General features: G+C 43.5%; 1 protein-coding gene across 1 annotated transcript in view; it reads left to right on the top strand.

Annotated features, from left to right (window-relative positions):
• The first annotated feature begins 2,003 nt into the window (after positions 1–2,003).
• LOC137156293 (rho GTPase-activating protein 6-like) overlaps positions 2,004–20,475 on the top strand; it is a 255,156-nt gene continuing 236,684 nt past the window's right edge. The window contains exon 1 of the mRNA XM_067553019.1: positions 2,004–2,189. Coding sequence (XP_067409120.1) covers positions 2,145–2,189 — 45 coding nt within the window. The 5' untranslated portion in view covers positions 2,004–2,144. The remainder of the gene's footprint in view (positions 2,190–20,475) is intronic.

Genomic DNA, 20,475 nt, shown 5'->3' with positions numbered 1-20,475 from the left:
ATCCAGCTGCTGCAGTTAATAAATTGGTTGGATGTGTCCACATCACGCTCATTGTGTCAGTGGGGCGCGTTCTCACTAGCAGTGCTTGCATCGATGCAGAGAGCAGTGCACCATGGGTAGCTATTCCACTGTGCAACTAGCCGCAGGTGGGTCTGGGAATGGCTTGCAATGCCTCACGGGACTAAAACATTGTTGCAAGGTGAAATGGGACATGGCTTCGACGTCCTATGATGCAGTTTCCTGCCTCCATCCCTCTGTACTCTGATATCAATGGCAATCAACTCATACTTTTTCACGTCTTTTTTTGAAAGCCTGGTTTAGCTCCGTGTCTGCCACAGCCTGAGAAGCATGGAGCCCATTCAGCTGTTCACTCTTGTGAGCATCACAAACACCTTACACCTTATCCTGCAGTATTTCCAGAGCCGAGACAGGAGCTGCCATGTGAAATATTGCAATGTCCTTTAAGCAGTCCTGCTGCAAGCCACAGAGCGAAACAATTCCCGATTGCTGCTGGCAGTTGTGCAGCAGGTGAACACGGTGGAGCATCGTGTCTGGGCCCTGGAAACAAGCACTGACTGGTGGGATCACATCATTGTGTAGATATGGGGAGCAGTGGCTGCAGAACTTTCGAATGTCAACGGTCACTTTCCAGGAACATTGGGCGGAGCTTTCCCCAGCCCTGAAGCGCAGCAGCTCTAACGTGAGACCTGCTCTGACAGTGGAGAAGCGAGGGGCGATCACTCTGTGCAAGTTTGCAATGCCAGACTGCTCTCAGTCAATAGGGAATAAATTTGGAGTTGGTAAATCCGTGGTGGGAGCTGTTGTGATCTAATTAAGGGCCATTAAGTGAGTTCTGCTAAAAAGTGACTCTGGGCAATGTTCAGGACATAGTGGGTGGTTTTGCTGCAATGGGGTTCCCTAACTGCGGTGGGGTGATAGATGACATGCATATCCCTATCTTGGCCCCAGACCACCTTGCCAAAGAGTGCTTATGCTGCAAGGGATACTTTTCTATGATGTTGGCAGAGCTGGGGGATCACAAGGGCTATTTAATCGACATCAGTGTGGGATGGTCAGGAACGTGCATGGCACACACATCTTTAGGAACATTGGTCTGTTCAGAAAGCTGTAATCAGGGACTTTCTTTCCGGATCGCAAAATAACCACCCAAACCACTGGCATGTTAGGGAAACTGCAGTTGAGGGACTTGGGAATAACCGCGGGTGAGGGATTGCATGCTCTGTGTTTGTGGTCTGAGTACTGGTAATGAAAACTTCTACCGTCTCCCTTAGGTGATATCAGTCTCCTGAGGGTAACAGAGGTGGCAAGGGAGCAGATGCTGCAAGCGTCTGGGTACAGAGCTGGTCCTTACGCTACTATGCTGTGTATGGCACTGATGCCAGCAAAATTAATACCCTAATGCAAATGCAAGTTGAACTGGAAGCAGATGCTTTTGGTGTCTGGCTGGGAACTGTCTGAGTTGGGGCTCACCTGCCTGGTTTTCCCCCTCGAATGTGCCTTCTCTTGGGTCTGAATGCCAACCCCTTGCTCATGCTCGCTCCATCTCTCCTTTCAGACGCACACTCGCCCTTCTGTAGCAAGGAGGCCTCTTTCCCCGTTCCGTGCCCTCTCCCAAAGTAGTAGGAGCGGCTGGGACTGAGCCTTCGTGCAGGGGGAAAGTGGGGAAGAGGCTGGGAACGCCAGCTGGGGCTGCAGGCTGAGGACTCCCTCTCGGGCACTCCTTGCACCGTGGCTTGCTGTGCTCCCCTGGGCTGGGGGGCCCGGGCTCCCTGCTGAGTCTGGGACGAGTGTGACTGTGTCTTGCAGTTGCGTCCTGCTCCCGCTCAGGTGCAGGTGCGCCCCGCCCAGGCGGCGGAGCGAGCATCGGCCGGGGCAGAGGAGCGGCTTTCTTGCAAAACCCGCCCTCCTGCAGCCAGCTGCGCTGGGACAGCCGCGGCGGCACCTCCTCCTCCTCCTCCGGGGGCTGCGCGGCGCTGGCCGGAGGAGGGGCTGGCGAGAAGCAGCGGCAAGAAGTTGCAGCCGGCGGCTCTGAAGGATGGGGCCGGAGGCGGCGGGGCTGGAGCCCGCGGGGGCTGCGGCGGCCGGGGCGCGGTGAAGGAGCGGCGAGGGCCAGGTGACGGGCCATGGGGGAGTCGGTGTTTAACGAGAAGCCGGCGCTTCACTACGCGGTGAGTGGCGGCGCCGGGGGCTGGCCCGGGGGTTACCCAGAGCCGGTGCGCGGAAAGGCAGGGGAGCCGCCCGGGCTGCAGAGTCCCGGGCGGCTCCGGGGCGGGGGCCAGGAGCATCGCGCCCGGCCCAGCTGCGGGGACGACACGCGGGTGGCAGGCGGCGACTCTCCCCGCGCAGTAGCTCGGCGAGTGAGCGGGCGCTGCCTCCCCGGGGCTCTCTCCGCCGGGCAGGCAGCGCGTCCCCCGCCCGACTTGCCCACGGGGCCGCGGCTGCTGTGACGGGCGGAATCCGGAGCCAGAGCGGAGCAACGGGGGCGAGCCCGCGGAGCGGAGGCTGCTCCCCTGGGGAGGGTGGGACCGGCCCCTGTCCTGTCCTCCTCGGTCCGCTGGCCAAGCGGGCTGGAAGAACAGGAGCAAAACTGCGGCGGCTCCTCTGGACGAGCCGGGCGGGGTAACGAAGTAGGGCCCGCGTTTGCTGGGGCAGTGGCTAGGCAGGGCGTGTTTTAAGGCGTTTCTTTTCATACCCAGGCGCTTACAGAGGGGGAGAGGGGTGGGGTCGTTGCGCCTGGGTGCGGGATTCCGTGGGATCCCTCCCGGTTTCATCGGTCCCTCCTCCCCCCACCCCCCCCCCGTGACAGGTCGGCACTGTCTGGAGTTTGTCAGCTCTTGCGTCTGCCAAGAATAAAGTGCAGGGCAGGGAGGATGCACCTCCTCGGTAGAAAGGAGAGCAGCAAGCAGGACTTGCCAAGGGATCTGGTCGTGAGAATTATGGAAAGGCGCTGGGCCAGAGCAGGCACTTCAGAAACTGTGATGCTGGGGTGCAATAGAAGACCTGAACAGATGAAAACACTGGGGATTCTTCTCGCTGGGAGGGATAACTCGGGGGTTTTTCGGAGGGAAGAGATGTGGTTATGTTAAAAAAGTAACAAGAAAGTTTTAAGAAGTTGACATAAAGAGGTTGTTGGCTGTTCTTGTCGGTGTCACAAGCTAGCCCTCTTACAATACGCACACGCAGTTCATTTCGTTTTGTAAGGCAACTTTTAGAACGGGGCTGTTTCTTGTATAATGTACTTTAAAGAAGTGATGAGGCTCCTCGTCACAATTACATTGACATTTTGTCCCTTTTTCAACAAATGACATGGAAGAATGAGTCATCAATACTTGAAGCCTTTTTCAGTTACTGATTCCTTTGCTGCTCCTGCGATAAGACCACATTGTATCATTTACTTCAAAAGAGCTGAGCTCTTGAGAAACCACTGCCTTTTTATTAGCCTTATTAGGAGCATTTTCTCTGTTGTTTGAGTAAAAAAAAGGAACTGCCTCCACTCTTTGTGTATTGCCTGAAGCCATATGCAAAAGTTAGAATGATTAAGAACATGCTCACAATTAGACTGGTGTAAAACAGGAATAATTCTATTGCAGTCAGTAGAGTTACATGGATGTAAATCATGTATAAGTAAGGCCCTACTTAAATCATGTGTAGGTGAGGCCCTACTTAATTTGCATTATTAGGCTTTCACCGCAGTTTTGACAGCCAGGCGGCTGACAGCAGGAGCCCTGGCCACCAGCCACCCCTGGCTAAAAAGTGGGAGGCCCACCATCTGTGGGGCTTCTACTGTCAGCCCCATGCATTAATGACTGTAATATAGTTGTAGCAAAATGTCTGGGTATAAAAAAAATTGCTTGGCATAACATAATATTTGAGTGTTTTATATTCTTTTCTTAAACAGATAGGTCTTCTCTGGCTTTTCCAAATTACCGCAATTAATAAAGGTCCATTATTACCGCAATTTTGCATGTCTTATCTGGAACTCCGCTGCAATTATTTGACAATCACCCCAGGATTCAAGTACGGCCATATGTATAAGTGACAGCAGCATTTGGCCTGTAACTTTTATCAGTGCTGGAATTCAGCTGCTAGGAAAACTAGGGACACCCTCTTTCATGTAATCTGATGTCCAATCATGAGACAGCTTGTGGCACCTTAAACCACTAGGACTCATCCCCCACATTATTTCAGCATTTGTCATTATACAACTTTTTTGTTGCACCCTTGTTAAACTTTTAATGTAAACATTCATGAGTGAAATAGTTTTTGCAACTTTCTTCACTTATGTATTTTTATATTGAGTGTGGGGCTCTGAAAATATTTTCATACCCACTCAATCACAGTAGTACTCCACCACAGGTAGCACTTAGTAGACTTAGCTAATGAAGCAATGAAGAAGATTCTAAAAGCTGTGATAGATTAAAAATATCCATACAGAGGCAACCAGCCCACTGTATTATACATTAGTAATGGTAATAAATCCACTGAACTATTTGTTACTGTCAGTAAATGAGCAGCCCCTTTGAAAAATCTGTTATTCCACTATTTTCTTTGCTTTTCTATCTTTGATTGAGATAATCGAATATATCTGTCTACCATGATATGCATAGGAGCCTATTGTTTAGTAGGACAATTGCTTCACTAATATTTGGAGAAGTTTCTCAAATAGACACACAAAATTTATAGAGACTAGGTGGGTGAGGTGATATCTTGTACTGGGCCAACTTCTGAATAAAAGAAAAGATATTAACTCACCCACCATGATTCTCTAATATCCTGGGACCAACACAGCTACAACAACACTACATACGTAAAATTTGTCACATGCTATCCTATCGCCGTGCAACTTTTATTGTTTTGTGTGATCATGTTTGTAAGCCCATCAGCTACAACCATGTTATTGTTTCTCTTGGTTCACCACTAGTCTTTCTTCGTGGCAGCAGTCAGCTGGCATAAAGTTCAGGTCAGCTGTCCTGCAAAGAAGCGGGCTCCATGGTCAGTCACATCAGAAAAGGGGCTAGAACAACAGCTGTTGAAGTTGTGCTGTTTTGTTTGAATTATTCTGCATCATAGTAGAGGAGAAAATGTACTTTTAAAAATAAATTTAACACCAATAAATTAGTCTAATTTTCTTTTTAAAGAACTAAAATTTAATTGAACTATATTGTCTGCATGAAAAATGCAATGGAGGAGAAAAAAAGCAAAGCACGTACGCATGTGCTTAACATTAAGCCTGTGAATAGTAGTTGACTTCAGGGGCTTAACATTAGTTAAGACAATGAACAATAATTGTTAAATAAACAGTGGTTGGGTGGACTAAATAAAAAAGCAAGTTCTTGGATTATCTTGATGATTGTGTGAAATAATAATTGTACGGTTACTGTATTATTTAACCACAAATATTTGATTATTGGATTATATAACAATATTATTTCTGGTTTTTATTAGGACTGTTTACTTATATGTAATTCTTTAAAAATAAAAGGGAATAAAATAACATAGAATACCATTGTGACTCATGAAGTTTGATATATTTCTAAGCATGTGCTATGTATAAGTGTAACCTAAGTACTGTAATCCATAAAGAATCAGATGTAACTATTGTTTAGCCAAAACTAATATTATAATGTGGCAAGTGAATTTCCTCGACATGACTGCCATTGGGTTTTATCCTACTTCTGTTCAAGTCAATGGGAATTTTGCTATTGACTTCAGTGGGACCAAGATTGCCAGGTCTTTTATTTCAAAGCTATGCTTTGAATTAAATGTGGGGGCTTTATAACCAAAAAAACACTTCAACTGGCTAACAGTTTATTCCTTTAAAATGGTTGGAACATCTTTCAGTTTTGAAATCCATGTTTTAAAAATCAACTAATAGGAAATGTTCATGTTTCAGTCAGACTGGTTTTTCTTCTAATTGTTCTAACACTTAGCCTGTTTTCTTGTTTTAACTTTCCATTATTATCTCCTAACTATATAATTTGGATCACCCCAAATAATTGTTCTCCCTAGCTGATTTTTACATCCTAGCAGTATTGTAAATACTTGAAGTTGGTTATTTCACCTTGCCAGTTGCCATCTAAAAGTAGTATGCTTTAATCTTTCCTCCCAAGTCAGTCCCACTAGTCCATTAATCATCTTTGTTATTCTCTGCTGAATCCCCTCTGATTTAATAATTTCTTTCTCGTTTTGAGGGGGTCTGAATACAGTGTTCCAGGTGCTGTTTCACCAGAGCTGAATAAAGGGGGATTGTCACCTCTCTCATTTGGGATGGGAGGCCTCTGTAAATTAATAATAACTTTTGAAATCATAGTCGCAATTTAAAAAATGCTACAGCTCCATGTTTTTTAATTTTAAATACTTAGTAAGCAGCATTATAATATTTAGTCATCTTCCGAATCAAATGGGATGACCGATGCACCAACATCAGTGTTCTGTGCCAAGCCAAAACCTCCCACACTGAAGCCATGATCATTCACCACCACAACTATTGGACTGGTCATGTTCTTTGAATGCCAGAAAATTGACTCCAGAAGCAGGTCGTGTTCTCACAACCGAGCCATGGCCAACAGATGAGGGTGGGCAAAAAAAGCTCTTCAAAGACACCCTTAAAGCCAACTTGAAGAAGTGCAATATTGACAAAAACTCATGGGAAACCCAAGCCTTTGACAGACCAAAATGGAAAAGGACCTTGTGGCAAGGACCCCAGTATTTTGAAATCCAACAGTGACAACAGGAAATGGGAAAGGAGGAAAGAACACCCTGCAGTCAGACTCAACAATCCAAATCAGCCCCTTCTACTGGGAAATGTCTGCCCCAATTGTGATCTGTGGATCCTGGTTTGGTCTCATTAGCCATCTGAGGCTCCCCCAGCGATAACTGGCTATCATTCTATGGAAGACAATCATTCTTGTAGTCCGACAAACCCCTCCAATGGGCCAAGGTCTGACATGGAGATAGTGACTTAAATCAGCTCTGTCCTGGAACATCTGCCAGAAGTATCCAGCCTGGAAGAAGAGGCTGCACTGACCAAGAAATTGCCTCTGCAGTTATCAGGAGGGAACAAGAGACAAAAGGGGAAGGCAGGCCTTGGAGGTGACTGTCTTGACCAGCAAAAGTCCCACTGTTCAAAGATGTGGGACTATCTCTAGCCAGGAAGACAAGGGGATTCCCTAATCTGTTTGACTACTCACAGAGAGAGAGTGTGAGCATTTGGGTCTCTCTGAGGAAAAGGGAAAGTCTAGTGGTCTAGTTATGGACTACATTTAGCCTCTCTCACCTGATCCTGACTCCAGCTCAACCCTAATTCAGGCAATGGTATTTCATTGCATTTTTTGAGAACAGAAGGTTTTTTCCAGCAATATTCAGGGACGTGTTCTTCTTTCTGGCCCAGTCTTTGGTCAATTGACACTCTACGGTAGGGTGACCAGATAGCAAGTCTGAAAAACTGGGATGGGTGGGGGAGTAATAGGTTTCTGTATAAGACAAAGACCCAAACATCTGGTCACACTACTAATGTGACACCTTCACATTAAAAAGGTTCATTCAGAAATGTGATATTTAAGTTAGTAGTAGTAGTAGTAGTAAAGTTAGTAGTGTCCTATAAAAGTAAGAGAGAGGGCAATAAAAATCCATGAGTGAGGAAAATCTAAGTATTTAAAGTATTCCTGTAAATTTGTTTTTTCAGAATCCTAGACTTATTTTTTAAACAGTTCCTTATGCTTCTGGTTTGAAGGTACATTATCTGATGTCTTGAGTTTGTAGCCATTCACAGATTGAAACAATAGAATTGTGTGCTACAAACATGTCCCATTTATTTCAATGGTTATAGTTAAGGCTAAGATTTAGTCTTGGGTATTTTTAGTAAAAGTCATGGACAGGTCATGGGCAATAAACAAAAATTCACGTCCCGTAACCTGTCCATAACTTTTACTATAATACCCCTGACTAAATCTTAGCTGCTCCCAGTGGTCCTGCTGCTCCGGGGGACCCCAGGGGCTGACAGCTGGCCACTGCTCCAGCGGTGGGGGCTGACTGGCCCTGGCTGTTTGCTGCTGCCCTGGGGGCCACTGCTCAGGCTGCCTTTGGGACCACTGCTTCCCCGGCAATCCCTGGGGCCAGGCCCAGGACCGCTACTCGGGCAGTCCTTGGTCCTCTCCAGCAGTGGCCAGTAAGTCGCAAGTGTCATTTATCTTATTGGAATGATGACTTTGAACCTCCTTCTTTTTTTCGAAAGATAGTAGTAATTATTTCAATTCCTCCAATAATGTTTCCATTTCTGGGCCTGAACTTCTAGTTCTTATTCATTAATAAATCTTATTGTCTGCAAAAGTGTGGGTTGTTTATTTTCTGGAGGAAAAAAAGATCGTGATTTGAGATTATTATTGAGCCCAATCTTGCATTCTTTGCTTGGGCAAAATTCCCATTGACAGCAGTGATTCACATTACAAAATCGTAAGAATTTGGGAAACGGCTTTTCTCTAAGCTTTAAAAAAAGAAAATACATAAAGTGAGGAAATGAGCACTTTCTGCCACTCAACAATGAACCCTGGGTCAAGCTAAGAATGGTATTCATGGACACTGAAGTGGGTCTTTTCATCTTTCATCAACCATGGAAAGTAGCAGTGATTCTGACCATTGAGAAGCCAGGTTGAAAGATGGAGAGACGTCCTCTGTTGAGAGGAAAATAAAATCTTGTGCGTGTCACAAGCTCTGAGAAAGTTGCAGGGAGTGAAAGTACAATTCAGTTCAGATGACTTAATTAGCGTTTTTAGAGCATGGTACAAATATTAAGTAGTTTTGGCTCTGCACATGCTCATGTGCATGAATTTTGTACCTTTTGGTAGTAAAGATAGCGTGAGGCAAAACTCAATTTTTTTTTCTCTTGCCCTTTTATTGGGTAATTTATCACTGAAGTGGGATTTATAATCTTTGGGGTTGAAAAATAGTCTTTACGGAGGTATTGCTTAATAAATTGGTTTCCGAGCTGAGTTTGAGGATATTAATTCAAATAGGCACAGGGGTTCTAATTTTAATGCCACCTTCCAGGACTTTGGTAAAATAAGGTAAAGTCAGTATAGTTCATCTCTCATAGGAGATTTGGCCAATCTGCATTAACACCTCATGCAGTGCTCTGTGAATGAACTTTAAAGCATAGTGTTGTGGAAGCCTGTGCTAGTGGCAGATTCTTACACAGTCTGTTCAGTAACAGCTTAGTGCTGGAAGGAAAGTTAGCCTTGTAGATGCTGCACAGGTTAGGGCATTGAGAGCTCAGGGTTCTATTCCATACACTTCTCGCTTCACCAGTCTGTGCCTCAGTTTTCCTGTGAAAATATTTCCCTGCCTCAGGGAGCTGTCTTGTAGATTAACTCATTAGGGCTTGGGAGGTGCTCAGGTACCGAGGTGATCTGACAGAAATAAAAATAATAGACTCTGTGGGGTTGGTGTTTATCAGAGAGAGCATCTCCTGCCCATATAGCTACCACCTCTCATGGACGGTGGAGTAATTAAGCTGATGTCAGAGCCTTAGAGTGCCTTCACCAGAAGTGCTACAGCTGTGCACCTGCCTCAGTGCAGCTGTAGTGCTTCTAGCATAGATGTAGCCTGATCATCTGATGGTCCTGTCTTTCAGTTTTTTTTCCTCTGGAACTCAAGGCAACTTTCTAAATCTGTATCTGGATCAGCAGTGCCAGCCCAGGAATCCTAGCGATAGATGATAGAGTTTCTTCAATTTCTGCCCCGCTCTGCAGGCTGCTGAGATTTGATGATGGTAGTAGTCGCCAGGTGTGAGCTGCAACCTTTTTGTTGTTTAGTTTTTGCATTTCTTTCAGCTTGGAAAATGAAGCTATGCACTCGGATGACGATCAGGGCCATAGAAGTATTTAGATAGTCAGTGCCATTTTTCTTTGTTGTTAGTTGCTGGTTAGTTTCACTTTCTATGCCCTGGTCTGCACTGCAAATTTATGTCGGCATAACTACGTCACTCAGAGATGTGGATTTTCCACACCCCTAAGTGACGTAGTTATACTGACCCAATCCCCAGTATAGACAGCGCTGTGTCGATGGGAAGGATTCTCCTCTCGATATTGCGACCGCATCTTGGAGAGGTGGAGAACCTACGCTTTCTCCCATTGGTGTAGGTAGCATCTTCCCTAAGCACTACAGCGGTGTAGCTCACTGTTGCAGTGCTGTAAGTGTAGACAAGTCCCTTGTCTCATGTTTTATTAGCACAATACTGCAATGCAAGTGTTGCTAAGACTGCTGGGAGATATTTGCATATATATATATTTCTATTGGAACTTATAAAAAATCAGGATACATTTCTATTTGTTGCACCTCGTGAAAAAGCTTATTTATACAGAATCTTAATTTTGAATTAAAAGAGGCCTGAGATTATCTCCTTAAGAAACAAAGCAATTCTATCTGATATGCTTAGCTAAGTCTCTTGAAGACTTTAACTTCACAGTTTGTGGTTCCTCAGTTTTGACTACTAACATACCTCTGGCTGTTATTCATTGCTTAGTGTCCTCCATGGAAATACAGTTCTCTTCTTGTGTTTGAATTAAATACCTGTTTCCATAGAGATAGCCCAGCTGAACTTTTAATGGGTGAATGAGATACATTCAGAATTCATGTTTCTTGTGGTTCATCATTTTCTAAAGGTATTTAAGGATACAAGAATGGTGTGATGGGGAGGGCTTACCCCGTAACAAATGGAAATAAAGAAAGTACTTCATTTATCCAGGGACGACGGAAGGTACGCACGTAATGTATTCCTCACCAAAGGAATCTAAAAGCCTTTCTATTGCAAAGTCTGGCTGACAGATCCATGTTGTTAGTGTTCACTAGCTCTAAGGGAGTGTCACCTCTGAAAACTCCCTTGGGGAAGAGCCTGGGCCTTATTGGGATCAAGTGGTTTAAAAAAGAAAAATAAGAAATGTTTTCCTTAGAAACGATTGCTATGTAAAACTTTATCGACCATACACAGTTAGAAGGATTTCCTGCATATATTTTGTACTAAGTCAAAAAGAGGGTGTTAGAAAGTTCTCATGTGAAACAGGATACTAAAACAGTGCTTTATAGATTGCCTCTTACAATTGTACAGTACTGCAAGGTGAATTAGGTTGAGGTTTTTTTTTTTTCAGTTTATTTTTGTATTTATTGCCTTCAGCTGAATGAGAAGTGGAGGTGCCCATTGTAAGTACGCAAAATGGAGTTTGGCGTTGCTTCAAAAGTGTATCTTTCCATTTTTGTAACTGTTGTCTGAGCACTACCTTAAAAGTAATACCAGGAGCCTATGCTATCTGACACTTCATGACCCACTTGATTTGTTTATTCTTAAAGATTATTTTGTATGTTGCTTTGTTTGTTTTGGAATGTGCTAACTTTGTAGTGTCCAAGACTGATTAAGATGTTAGTTACTTTGATGTAAAACTAGATTAGCTCTGTTGATTTCACTATCTCTGAAAAGTAGGCAGCTTCAATTGGTGCCTAAATATGGATTCAGGTACATAACGTCAGGTACCTGAATTTTGTAAACCTCATACCTGATTATACACTCTGTAGGACTGATTTAGATATCTGTTATGCCTATGTAAATCCAGTATAATTTTACTGATCAACTTGCAGTTAATACAAACTGTCATCAATATTGACTTTAGTGGCAGTCGATTAGCACTTCTGAAATTAAGCACTTGAGTAAATGTCTAACTATGGATTTAGGCACCTAACTTCTGGCACCCAAGTTTGGAAATTTTGGCCTGATTGTCTACATTTATGAAAGTGTGCTGTATTCTTGCAAAGCACACAAACGCTGGCATGTATTATTTCTCAATGCGTGGAAATGAGATATTTTTAATGTTTGTATTTTAAAAGCACATCGTGTAGAGTTATAAGGATACATTGTTAAATTTTGATTTATCAAGCCTGAATAAAATTGAATAGAGTCTAAGATTTTTCTTTCCCCCATTAGAGTATACAAATCTCTGAGAATGTACTTAGGAATGAGAGAATAAAGTGCGTCTTGTAAGCTCCATATCAGTGCAGGCAGGATCCTTTTTTACCTGAACTGATTAATCTTGTTTATTTTTTCCAGTCCATTTTGTAAATCGTGCATAATAATTTGTTGGTATTTAAACACATTTTAAAGTGAAAACAGAATCTGACGATGAAAACGAGAGAGAGAGATATATTAAGCTGATTAAAGCTTGGGGGATATGGAAAAATATCCCATTGGGACCTTGAGTAAATTAGGAATGCGTATTACTAACTGTAGAGAAACATAAAAGTTATGTAGGGAGAGAACTATAGCCCCATGGTCCATCCCTTGTCTTGCCAAGATACGTTGTATATCTTCAAATGAATATTCAGGCTATCTTTAAATTCTGTAATGCTAGCCTCTCCCTCTGTTTCTTTTGGCAAACTATCTCAAGTTCCAGCGACCCTCTGGGTGAAACAGTCTGATTTCTTGCCTTTCATTTATATCATGGCCTTAGATGTTTCCTTGTTTTCTCTGTGGTAAAGAAGTTCACCTCCTATATCATATCTTGCTGCTATTACTATTTACATGATTACATTTTCCTTTAGTGGATGCTTTTACAGACTATACATTTTGAGCTTTGAAAGCTTTCCTGCAAAAACTAGATTTAAATAAAACAAATGAGTGATTTATTTTAGAGCAAAGTGTAAGGACTGGGGAACTGGCCACAAAATTAATGAGGTTTTGTATGTTTGCCAACAGAGTGTGGTGTGAGTGGTTGGGGAAGCCCTTTCACTAGTTATGTTCCTTCCTGCACACATGCCAAAGTGTGTGGTATTGTGTATTTACTCTCTCATTGAGGGCTTTCACATTCAGGCTTCTATAGAATTCCAGTTTGTCATCACCCTCTACTAAATGAATACAAATAGATGCTAGATGAGACATTGACATGATTTGGCCTGCCCTGTCACCAGTATATAAATGTGTCAGAATTATAACTTATGCATATCACAGTTCTTGTGCTCTTCCCCGTGTCTAGCAGAAGTCAGGATGGAAGATGGGAGCAAACTAGCTTAGGTTCAAACCAAATAAGAAGAAAGTTACTTCCTACTTAGAATAGCTAAAAGACGGAACAAGGGTTTTGAGATGCTCAGATATTGAGAAGACGGAAGTATGTGGATGTCAGGTATACCACTTCAATGAAGGCATACCATCTGTCAATGTAGTTTATGGTATCAGGATAATTTTGGATTCATTCCTGCTCCTAGATTCTTACCAGACAGCTGTGTCATGCAGTGCATCTTTCTACTTGTTTGATTCAGAAGTATTAACCATTCCTTTCTAACAGAGACCTTGCCACGTCGATCTATGCTCTTGTAACTCAAGGCTAAATTGCTGCAACGCTGCCAGCTTGGGCCTACCCACAGAAAACAGCTGGAAGCTTGTGCTAGTACAAAATGTAATGCCATGCAATATTTGTACTTTGCATTGGCTACACATATATACACAATTTCAAATTGTGTTTTAGATAGTTGATTATGATCTACAAAGCCCTGAGTGGTTTGTGACCAATTCTATGAGAGTGTCTTTCTCCGCATTTACTGTCCAGGGAATTATGTCCTCTTAGGTCACTCTTGTTCTCAGTAGGGTAAAACTCATTGGGGCTCATTGCAGGGCATTCTCCTGCTGCATAAGTAGAAAGCCCACTCCTTGGAATGTGCCAGACCCTGGGTGTGTTGAGCTTCAGGGCACAAGGGAAGATTTATCTGTTTTGTCAAGCTTTTATCTGTTTTATGGCCAAATTGAATGGAAGCTAATCCTCTTATTCAGGGGGTCAGCAGGTCCTGTTGTTGAACATTTTAGGTTGAATGGCTTAGCTTGCTTTTTTGTTAATGATTGATTTTATGGACACACAATCGATGATGGACACCAACATAAATTCCTAAGTAAATATACAGGGAATTCCTGTCGCTGTCCCTGAAAAATGTACTGAAATATATTTGGAGAGGTCTGGCTCAAAGTGACACAAGTCAGTAAACTCAGACTATGACTATGAGGAAATTATATTATTAAAGGCAAAAAGCTAAATTACTGAAAAGTTGAGTTTTATTATTCACTCTTAACCAGACCCCAGGGTGCATGTGTGTTTTGGTAGGGGCATTCAAAACATGATCACATAGCATAGATGAAGTAATGCTGAGTGCTCTGTATATGTGTCTTTCAGAGGATAGAAAGTGGTGCAATCGAGCAGAATCCATCTTTTCTGCACAATCATAGAGGAGGAAAAGTGAGAAAACAGTGTAGCTCTTTTCCATAATGCTGTATTATTTTGCCAAATGCTCTATTGCTTCTTCCAGTATATTTTGTGTGTGTGTGTGTGTGTGTGTGTGTGTGTGTAAGAGAGAGAATGGAAAAACCGCCTGGTTGTATTTGTGATAGACACACTATCTGTCCTCCCTGATTGCTTGTGTTTGGGTGATATACCCACTGACTGCTGATTTGGGGGGAATTTTACGGCCTTTATCTCCTTCTTGTGGTCAGACTTCTGGAATATAGACAGGCCAATAACTAATCCATGATTACATAAAAACGATCCAAAAATTCCTTCCCAGCTGTTTGACAGTCTGACACTGGAGAACCTTCCCTTGAGTTGAGAAAGCATGTCATACCCATGAATTCAGTTGTCATTTGTAGTGGATGGAATGAATAGGACCATGTACTTTGCTTTGAGAAGGGCATTCTGTGGTTGTTGGCAAGTACTTAATTCCCCCTGAAATCACAGTAGCTTTTGCAGGGACGGATACCAACAAAAGTACACACTTTTTGGGTGAGCATCTCTCTCTATATAAGCCAGACTGTACCAGAGTCAAGACTGAGGTCTTGAGGAGTAAATTGGGGCTTGCACTACTTGTAATTTATCCCAGTAAATCACACCAATGCAAGTCTCATTTTTCCTCAGTGTGTTATGTCTACATCAATGTGGTTACATTAGTGCTAATTTTACCCAATCTAGACAAGTCCAGAGATATAAAACCTCTGTTTCTGTGAGTGAAGGTGTGTAATAATGGCATCAGAGTGCATTCTGAAAGTGACTGGAAAAATGGCATCATGGAATGTCAGGTTTACTGTCACTTTGTGACTCTATATCAAATCTGCTCAGGTGAAGAGTTAAGAGATGTCCTCTGGCAAGGTAGGTTCTTTCTCAGGCTTCATTGCCAATACAAAATATCCTGCACCTGTAATTTGGTTAATGCATCTGTTGTAATGCTTCAGGAGCCAGACGGGATTCCAGCGCATTTTCAGGTGTGCAGTGCTAATAGAAGTAAAAATCAAACTGATTATAGAGGTAAAAATCAATAAAGTTGTAATTCTGTCTGTATAATAAGAAGGTAGGGAGCAGATCTCGAGTGGGAAGCTGCCATCTTTACAAAGTTGGTTTTCTGACCCAATCACGTCTGAAATTTTGCCAACACGTAGTATTGCCAGAAAACTCTTAAAGCTGTCATCTGTGCTATAAATATAGTAGCTCTTACATTAACAATCAGATAATGTTAATTAGAACTTGGATGTGGCCTTGTTTCAGTTTGTCCTGTACCACTATTTAGTTAATTTGCCCTTTGTGTAAGATTTATGCCTGAAACTGGAATTCCAATTGAGGCTATCTGGGAAATATAGACTAATTATCATAGAATCATAGAATCATAGAATATTAGAGTTGGAAGGGACCTCAGGAGGTCATCTAGTCCAACCCCCTGCTCAAAGCAGGACTAACCTCTGCTATATCATCCCAACCAGGGCTTTGTCAAGCCGCAGCTTAAAAACCTCTAAGGATGGAGATTCCACCACCTCCCTAGGTAACCCATTCCAGTGCTTCACCACCCTCCTAGTAAAAAACTTTTTCCTAATGTCCAACCTAGACCTCCCTCCCTGCAACTTGAGACCGTTGCTCCTTGTTCTGTCATCTGCCACCACCGAGAACAGCTTAGCCCCATCCTCCCTAGAACCCCCTTTCAGGTAGTTAAAGGCCGCTATCAAATCCCCCCTCACTCTTCTCTTTTGCAGACTAAACAAGCCCAGTTCCCTCAGCCTCTCCTCATAAGTCCTGTGCTCCAGCCCCCTAATCATTTTTGTTGCCCTCCGCTGGACTCTCTCCAACTTGTCCACATCCTTTTTGTATTGGGGGGCCCAAAACTGGACACAATATTCTAAATGCGGCCTCACCAATGCCGAATAGAGGGGAATAATCACTTCCCGTGACCTGCTAGCAATGCCCCTCCTAATGCAGCCCAATATGCCATTGGCCTTCTTGCCAACCAGGGCACACTGCTGACTCATATCCAGCTTTTTATCCACCGTTACCCCCAGGTCCTTTTCTGCAGAGCTGCTGCCCAGCTCGTCGGTCCCCAGTCTATAGCTGTGCATAGAATTCTTTCTTCCTAAGTGGAGGACTCTGCACTTTTCTTTGTTGAACCTCATTAGATTTCTTTTGGCCCAATCCTCCAGTTTGTTTAGGTCACTCTGTATCCTATCCCTACCTTGCAGGGTATCTACCACTCCCCCCAGCTTAGTGTCGTCCGCAAACTTGCTGAGGGTGCAATCTACCCCATCCTCCAGATCATTAATAAAGATGTTGAACAAAACCGGCCCCAGGACCGACCCCTGGGGAACTCCACTTGTGACCGGTTGCCAGCTAGACATGGAGCCATTGATCACTACTCGTTGAGCCCTATGCTCTAGCCAGTTCACTATCCATTTTATAGTCCATTCATCCAACCCATACTTCTTTAACTTGCTGATAAGAATACTGTGAGAAACCGTATCAAAAGCTTTGCTAAAGTCAAGGTATATCACATCCACCGCCTTCCCCACATCCACAGAGCCATCCTTACCTTTAGCAACCTGTTCCTAAGGATTTTTTAGTTCTTTAAAATCCTTATCTATATTAGGAAAATGACCTGCTGGTGAACACAGGTGTCACCCTGCAATGATTCTGAAAAGAATTCTGTCCTGATCACATTAGTGGTGAAATGGAAACAGCATTGGTTCAGGGGAACCATTGGAGGGTCTACTGTTCATGGCAATAAGTCAGTTTTCTAGCTTGGAGGATAGCACAATCTTTGATTATTTCACGGTAGTCCAGCCTTTGTTTCAAGTCACTCTGAATGGACATTAAGGCAAAGGCATTCATTCTGGACTCTCCCATCATTACAGGGTCAGAGATTTCAGTTCTGCTCATCCTGGAGAATGACTGTTCTGTTTCAGCATTTGTGACTGGCAACATGAGGTACATATGAACAGCGGTGTCCACATTTAGAAAAGTGGATTCCAGGTGGCGAGTCTTTAGCTGCATTAATAGGTTTCTTGGAGAGTTTTTTTTGCAAAGGTGCAAAACTAAAACTCATCTTCAAGAATTGCTTCTAGATCATATGGATATTTTGCAATGAAAGCTTCAGCTGCAGAATAAATTTCATTGTGGGGCATCTTGTTGAGGTTGGTTAAGAAGTCAAAATCCTTATATGTGCTTTCAGACAATTTTGTAGGGAAACTTTCAAACTGTTAATTACGAAGTTAAATGTGTCTCTCCTAATTTTTTCTGGTCCATGCAGCTCCACATTAAGTATATTGGATTCACATATCTGCCCTTTGTTTTGGGACTCGATGAGTTTTATTATAATAGGGTTGAGATACGGTTGATTTGCAAGTTAATTCCATTTCATCAAACTGATCCTTCAGATGCAATAAAATGTTACCCAGTGATTTCAGGAGTTGGATAGAGGAACCAAGGTCGATCTCTGGTCTTTGAAATGTGCAAGAAGACCCATCTAATTTCACAGGAACTGAGCTTCTGCTTGTGTAATCCCAAGTAGGCTACACGAACAGAAGTGGTTTCTTCACTGACTTTATTTAGAACTTCTTGTATGTTTACATAATTGTGACATAGGACTTTTGTGGATTCAGAGTGGCAGAACCAAGAGGTGCGGGACAAATATTTTAGAGTCAAAATACAATTGTTTTCATTTTCTTTAAATCCCTCTGTAAGAATTTTCCAACAGTACATGGAGCCAGCAGAGGAGGCACAGAGTCATTTGGAAGAAGCCAAAATATGTACTTTGCAGGCAGCACTGAACACTGTGGTTGCTGACAAGATTCAGATAATGTGCAGCACAAGGGACATAATCTGCTAAAGAATTTATTTGTCTAATATGTGTCTGAAGTCCGACATATTTTCCTGAAATGTTGGCAACACCGTGACATAGGTCTGACCATGGCAATCCAAAATATTAATATCAAGTTTGTTTCGTGTAAACAGTACATTCTCTGCAAGATTTTTGCCAGAATGGCAGGAAATGGGCACCAATTTCAGAAAATGTTCAACATTTGCACTTTCATTAACAAAAGGCGCAATGAATGCCAGCTGAACAACATGATAAACATGAGGAGTACTGTCAACTGAAAGGGAGTAATACTTGGAAGTGCGAATTTCCTCCTGCATTGCTGATAAAACTTTCTTCCCAATCAGCTGCAAAAATCTCACTGCAGATAGTGGAGGCAATATATTATGGTTTTTTCACTCCCAGCATTACTGAACTTCGCAATATGACTTGCATGGATGTTATCAAATTTGGAAATTAGCTTTAAAACTTCCAAAAAATTCTGTTGTGAACAGATCCAATTTTTCCATAATCCCTGTAGTAAGCCCACCCCATCAACCCTGGTGGGGAGGTTTGGGAGTAAGGGAGTAGTGGGGCATCCTTATGGGCACAGTTTTCCAGACTGTTCCCAACCTCCCAGCCATATGACTCGAAAGTCTGAATCAGGGTGGCTGCCCCTAAGTCCGGGGTGGTGCGACCTAATGGCCAGAGTCAATAGCCGCCCTCAGGTCAGGGCAGTGAGGTCTAGTGGACGGAGTCAATAGCCGCCCTTGGGTCAGAGCTGGGAGAGTCAATAGCCGCCCTCGGGTCAGGATAGAGAGAGCCAGTGATCTATATAGCCCAAGCCCCCAAGCAGGGCGGGGCCACAAGCAGTCTATAGCCCAGGGCCTCAGGCAGAGTTGGGCAAGAGACACAGTCTGTAGTCCTGGCCCTCAGGCAGGGTGGGGCTGGCAAACAGTCTGTAGCTAAGCAAGGGTTTGCACACCTCTGCAGTCTGAAGCTCAGGCAAAGGGTTGTTGTCACCCCAAGGAGAGTGGTATGGAGGGTAGGGGGACATGGGCCAGCCCATCTCCACTGCATCCCAGTCCAGGGTCCTGTCTGTCATGGGGGTGGTCATCACCCTGGTCATTGGGGATCCCACCATAACATGCTGACCTATCTCAGGCAGGAGATATCATTCACTCTATCTCCTTGGACTACTTCCTACCATGCCTCCTGATGTTGTCTCGGCCTTGTTGGGGCCTTTGGGTTCCATGGTGCTGGTAGCTCCCTGGATGTCTGACTCTGGGCAGTCGGCCATGGGCAGCAGGTCTCCATTCATTCAGGTTTCCAGGGCCTCTGGTTCCCTCAGCTAGGGGCTGAAGTGGCTCCCTGCTTGGAGCACCCACCAAGCATCCTTCCTCCTTAGTGGTCCCTGTGGAATGAGCTGGGCTGCTCCCTTTTATACTGGGGCAGCAGTTGGAGCATGCCCAGCACAGTTTGGGGGGCAGAACTTCTGCCATCCATCATGTGGGTTTAACTCTTTCCAGCTCAGTGCGGGGTAAGCCCACCCAGTCACAGTCCCCATGAAATGTAAGCCCACTGAAGTTAATGGAACTAACACCGGCAATGAAAGTGTTCCAATTAAGTATGAATATTCTCTCTGGCTCCTTCTGAACTGGTCATAAACTATTAGTCGACCCATTTTAAGATGTAGTTTAAAAATAATTCCTGCTATTACAGTTGAAATGGAGTGAACCAACAATAACTGTTCCAAAGCCATGATTCAGGAAGGCATCCTGATTTAGGACAGTACATAAGCACCGACTTAACTTTAAGCCTGTGCTTATGTGCTCTTCTGAACCGGAGTCTAAACAAGCAAGTATTAAAAGTTTTGTTTGGACCGTATTGGCCAGACATACTAGTCCTGTTTACACTGAGCTGTTTCTTGAACTCTCATTGTTGCATTACCACCTGTGCAGCTCCACACTTGGACTAATAGGAGCACTAGTGTAAACTGGTCATTGGGGTTGTTACTATGGTGTAGACTTACTCTGAGCGGCAGTCGGTGTACACTAGGGCTCTCGCTTGTTTTAAATCAGAAAGATTTCCAGAGGGACTGTTTCTAAGGTTACACCAATACAGTTTCAGTGCCAGTGTAAGTAGGGCTTTTTCCTTAGCTTCCATCCCTTCTCCAGCAGCCAGTTAGACAATGTCACCATACTTTAGCAGCAATCAATCAACTTAAAATCTTCTTTTTGGATATTAAAATTTTAGCAAGGTAGTAGGTACAGTAAGTTGTTTGTGATACAAAAGATTTCTAATTGTTTCGTGTTACAATAATTTTTT

The sequence above is a fragment of the Emydura macquarii genome, unplaced genomic scaffold (assembly GCF_026122565.2).
Source record: "Emydura macquarii macquarii isolate MOO-44397 ecotype Brisbane River unplaced genomic scaffold, CSIRO-AGI_Emac_v2 contig_1424, whole genome shotgun sequence".
NCBI lineage: Eukaryota > Metazoa > Chordata > Testudines > Chelidae > Emydura > Emydura macquarii.
This window is presented reverse-complemented; position numbering and strand designations above follow the sequence as displayed.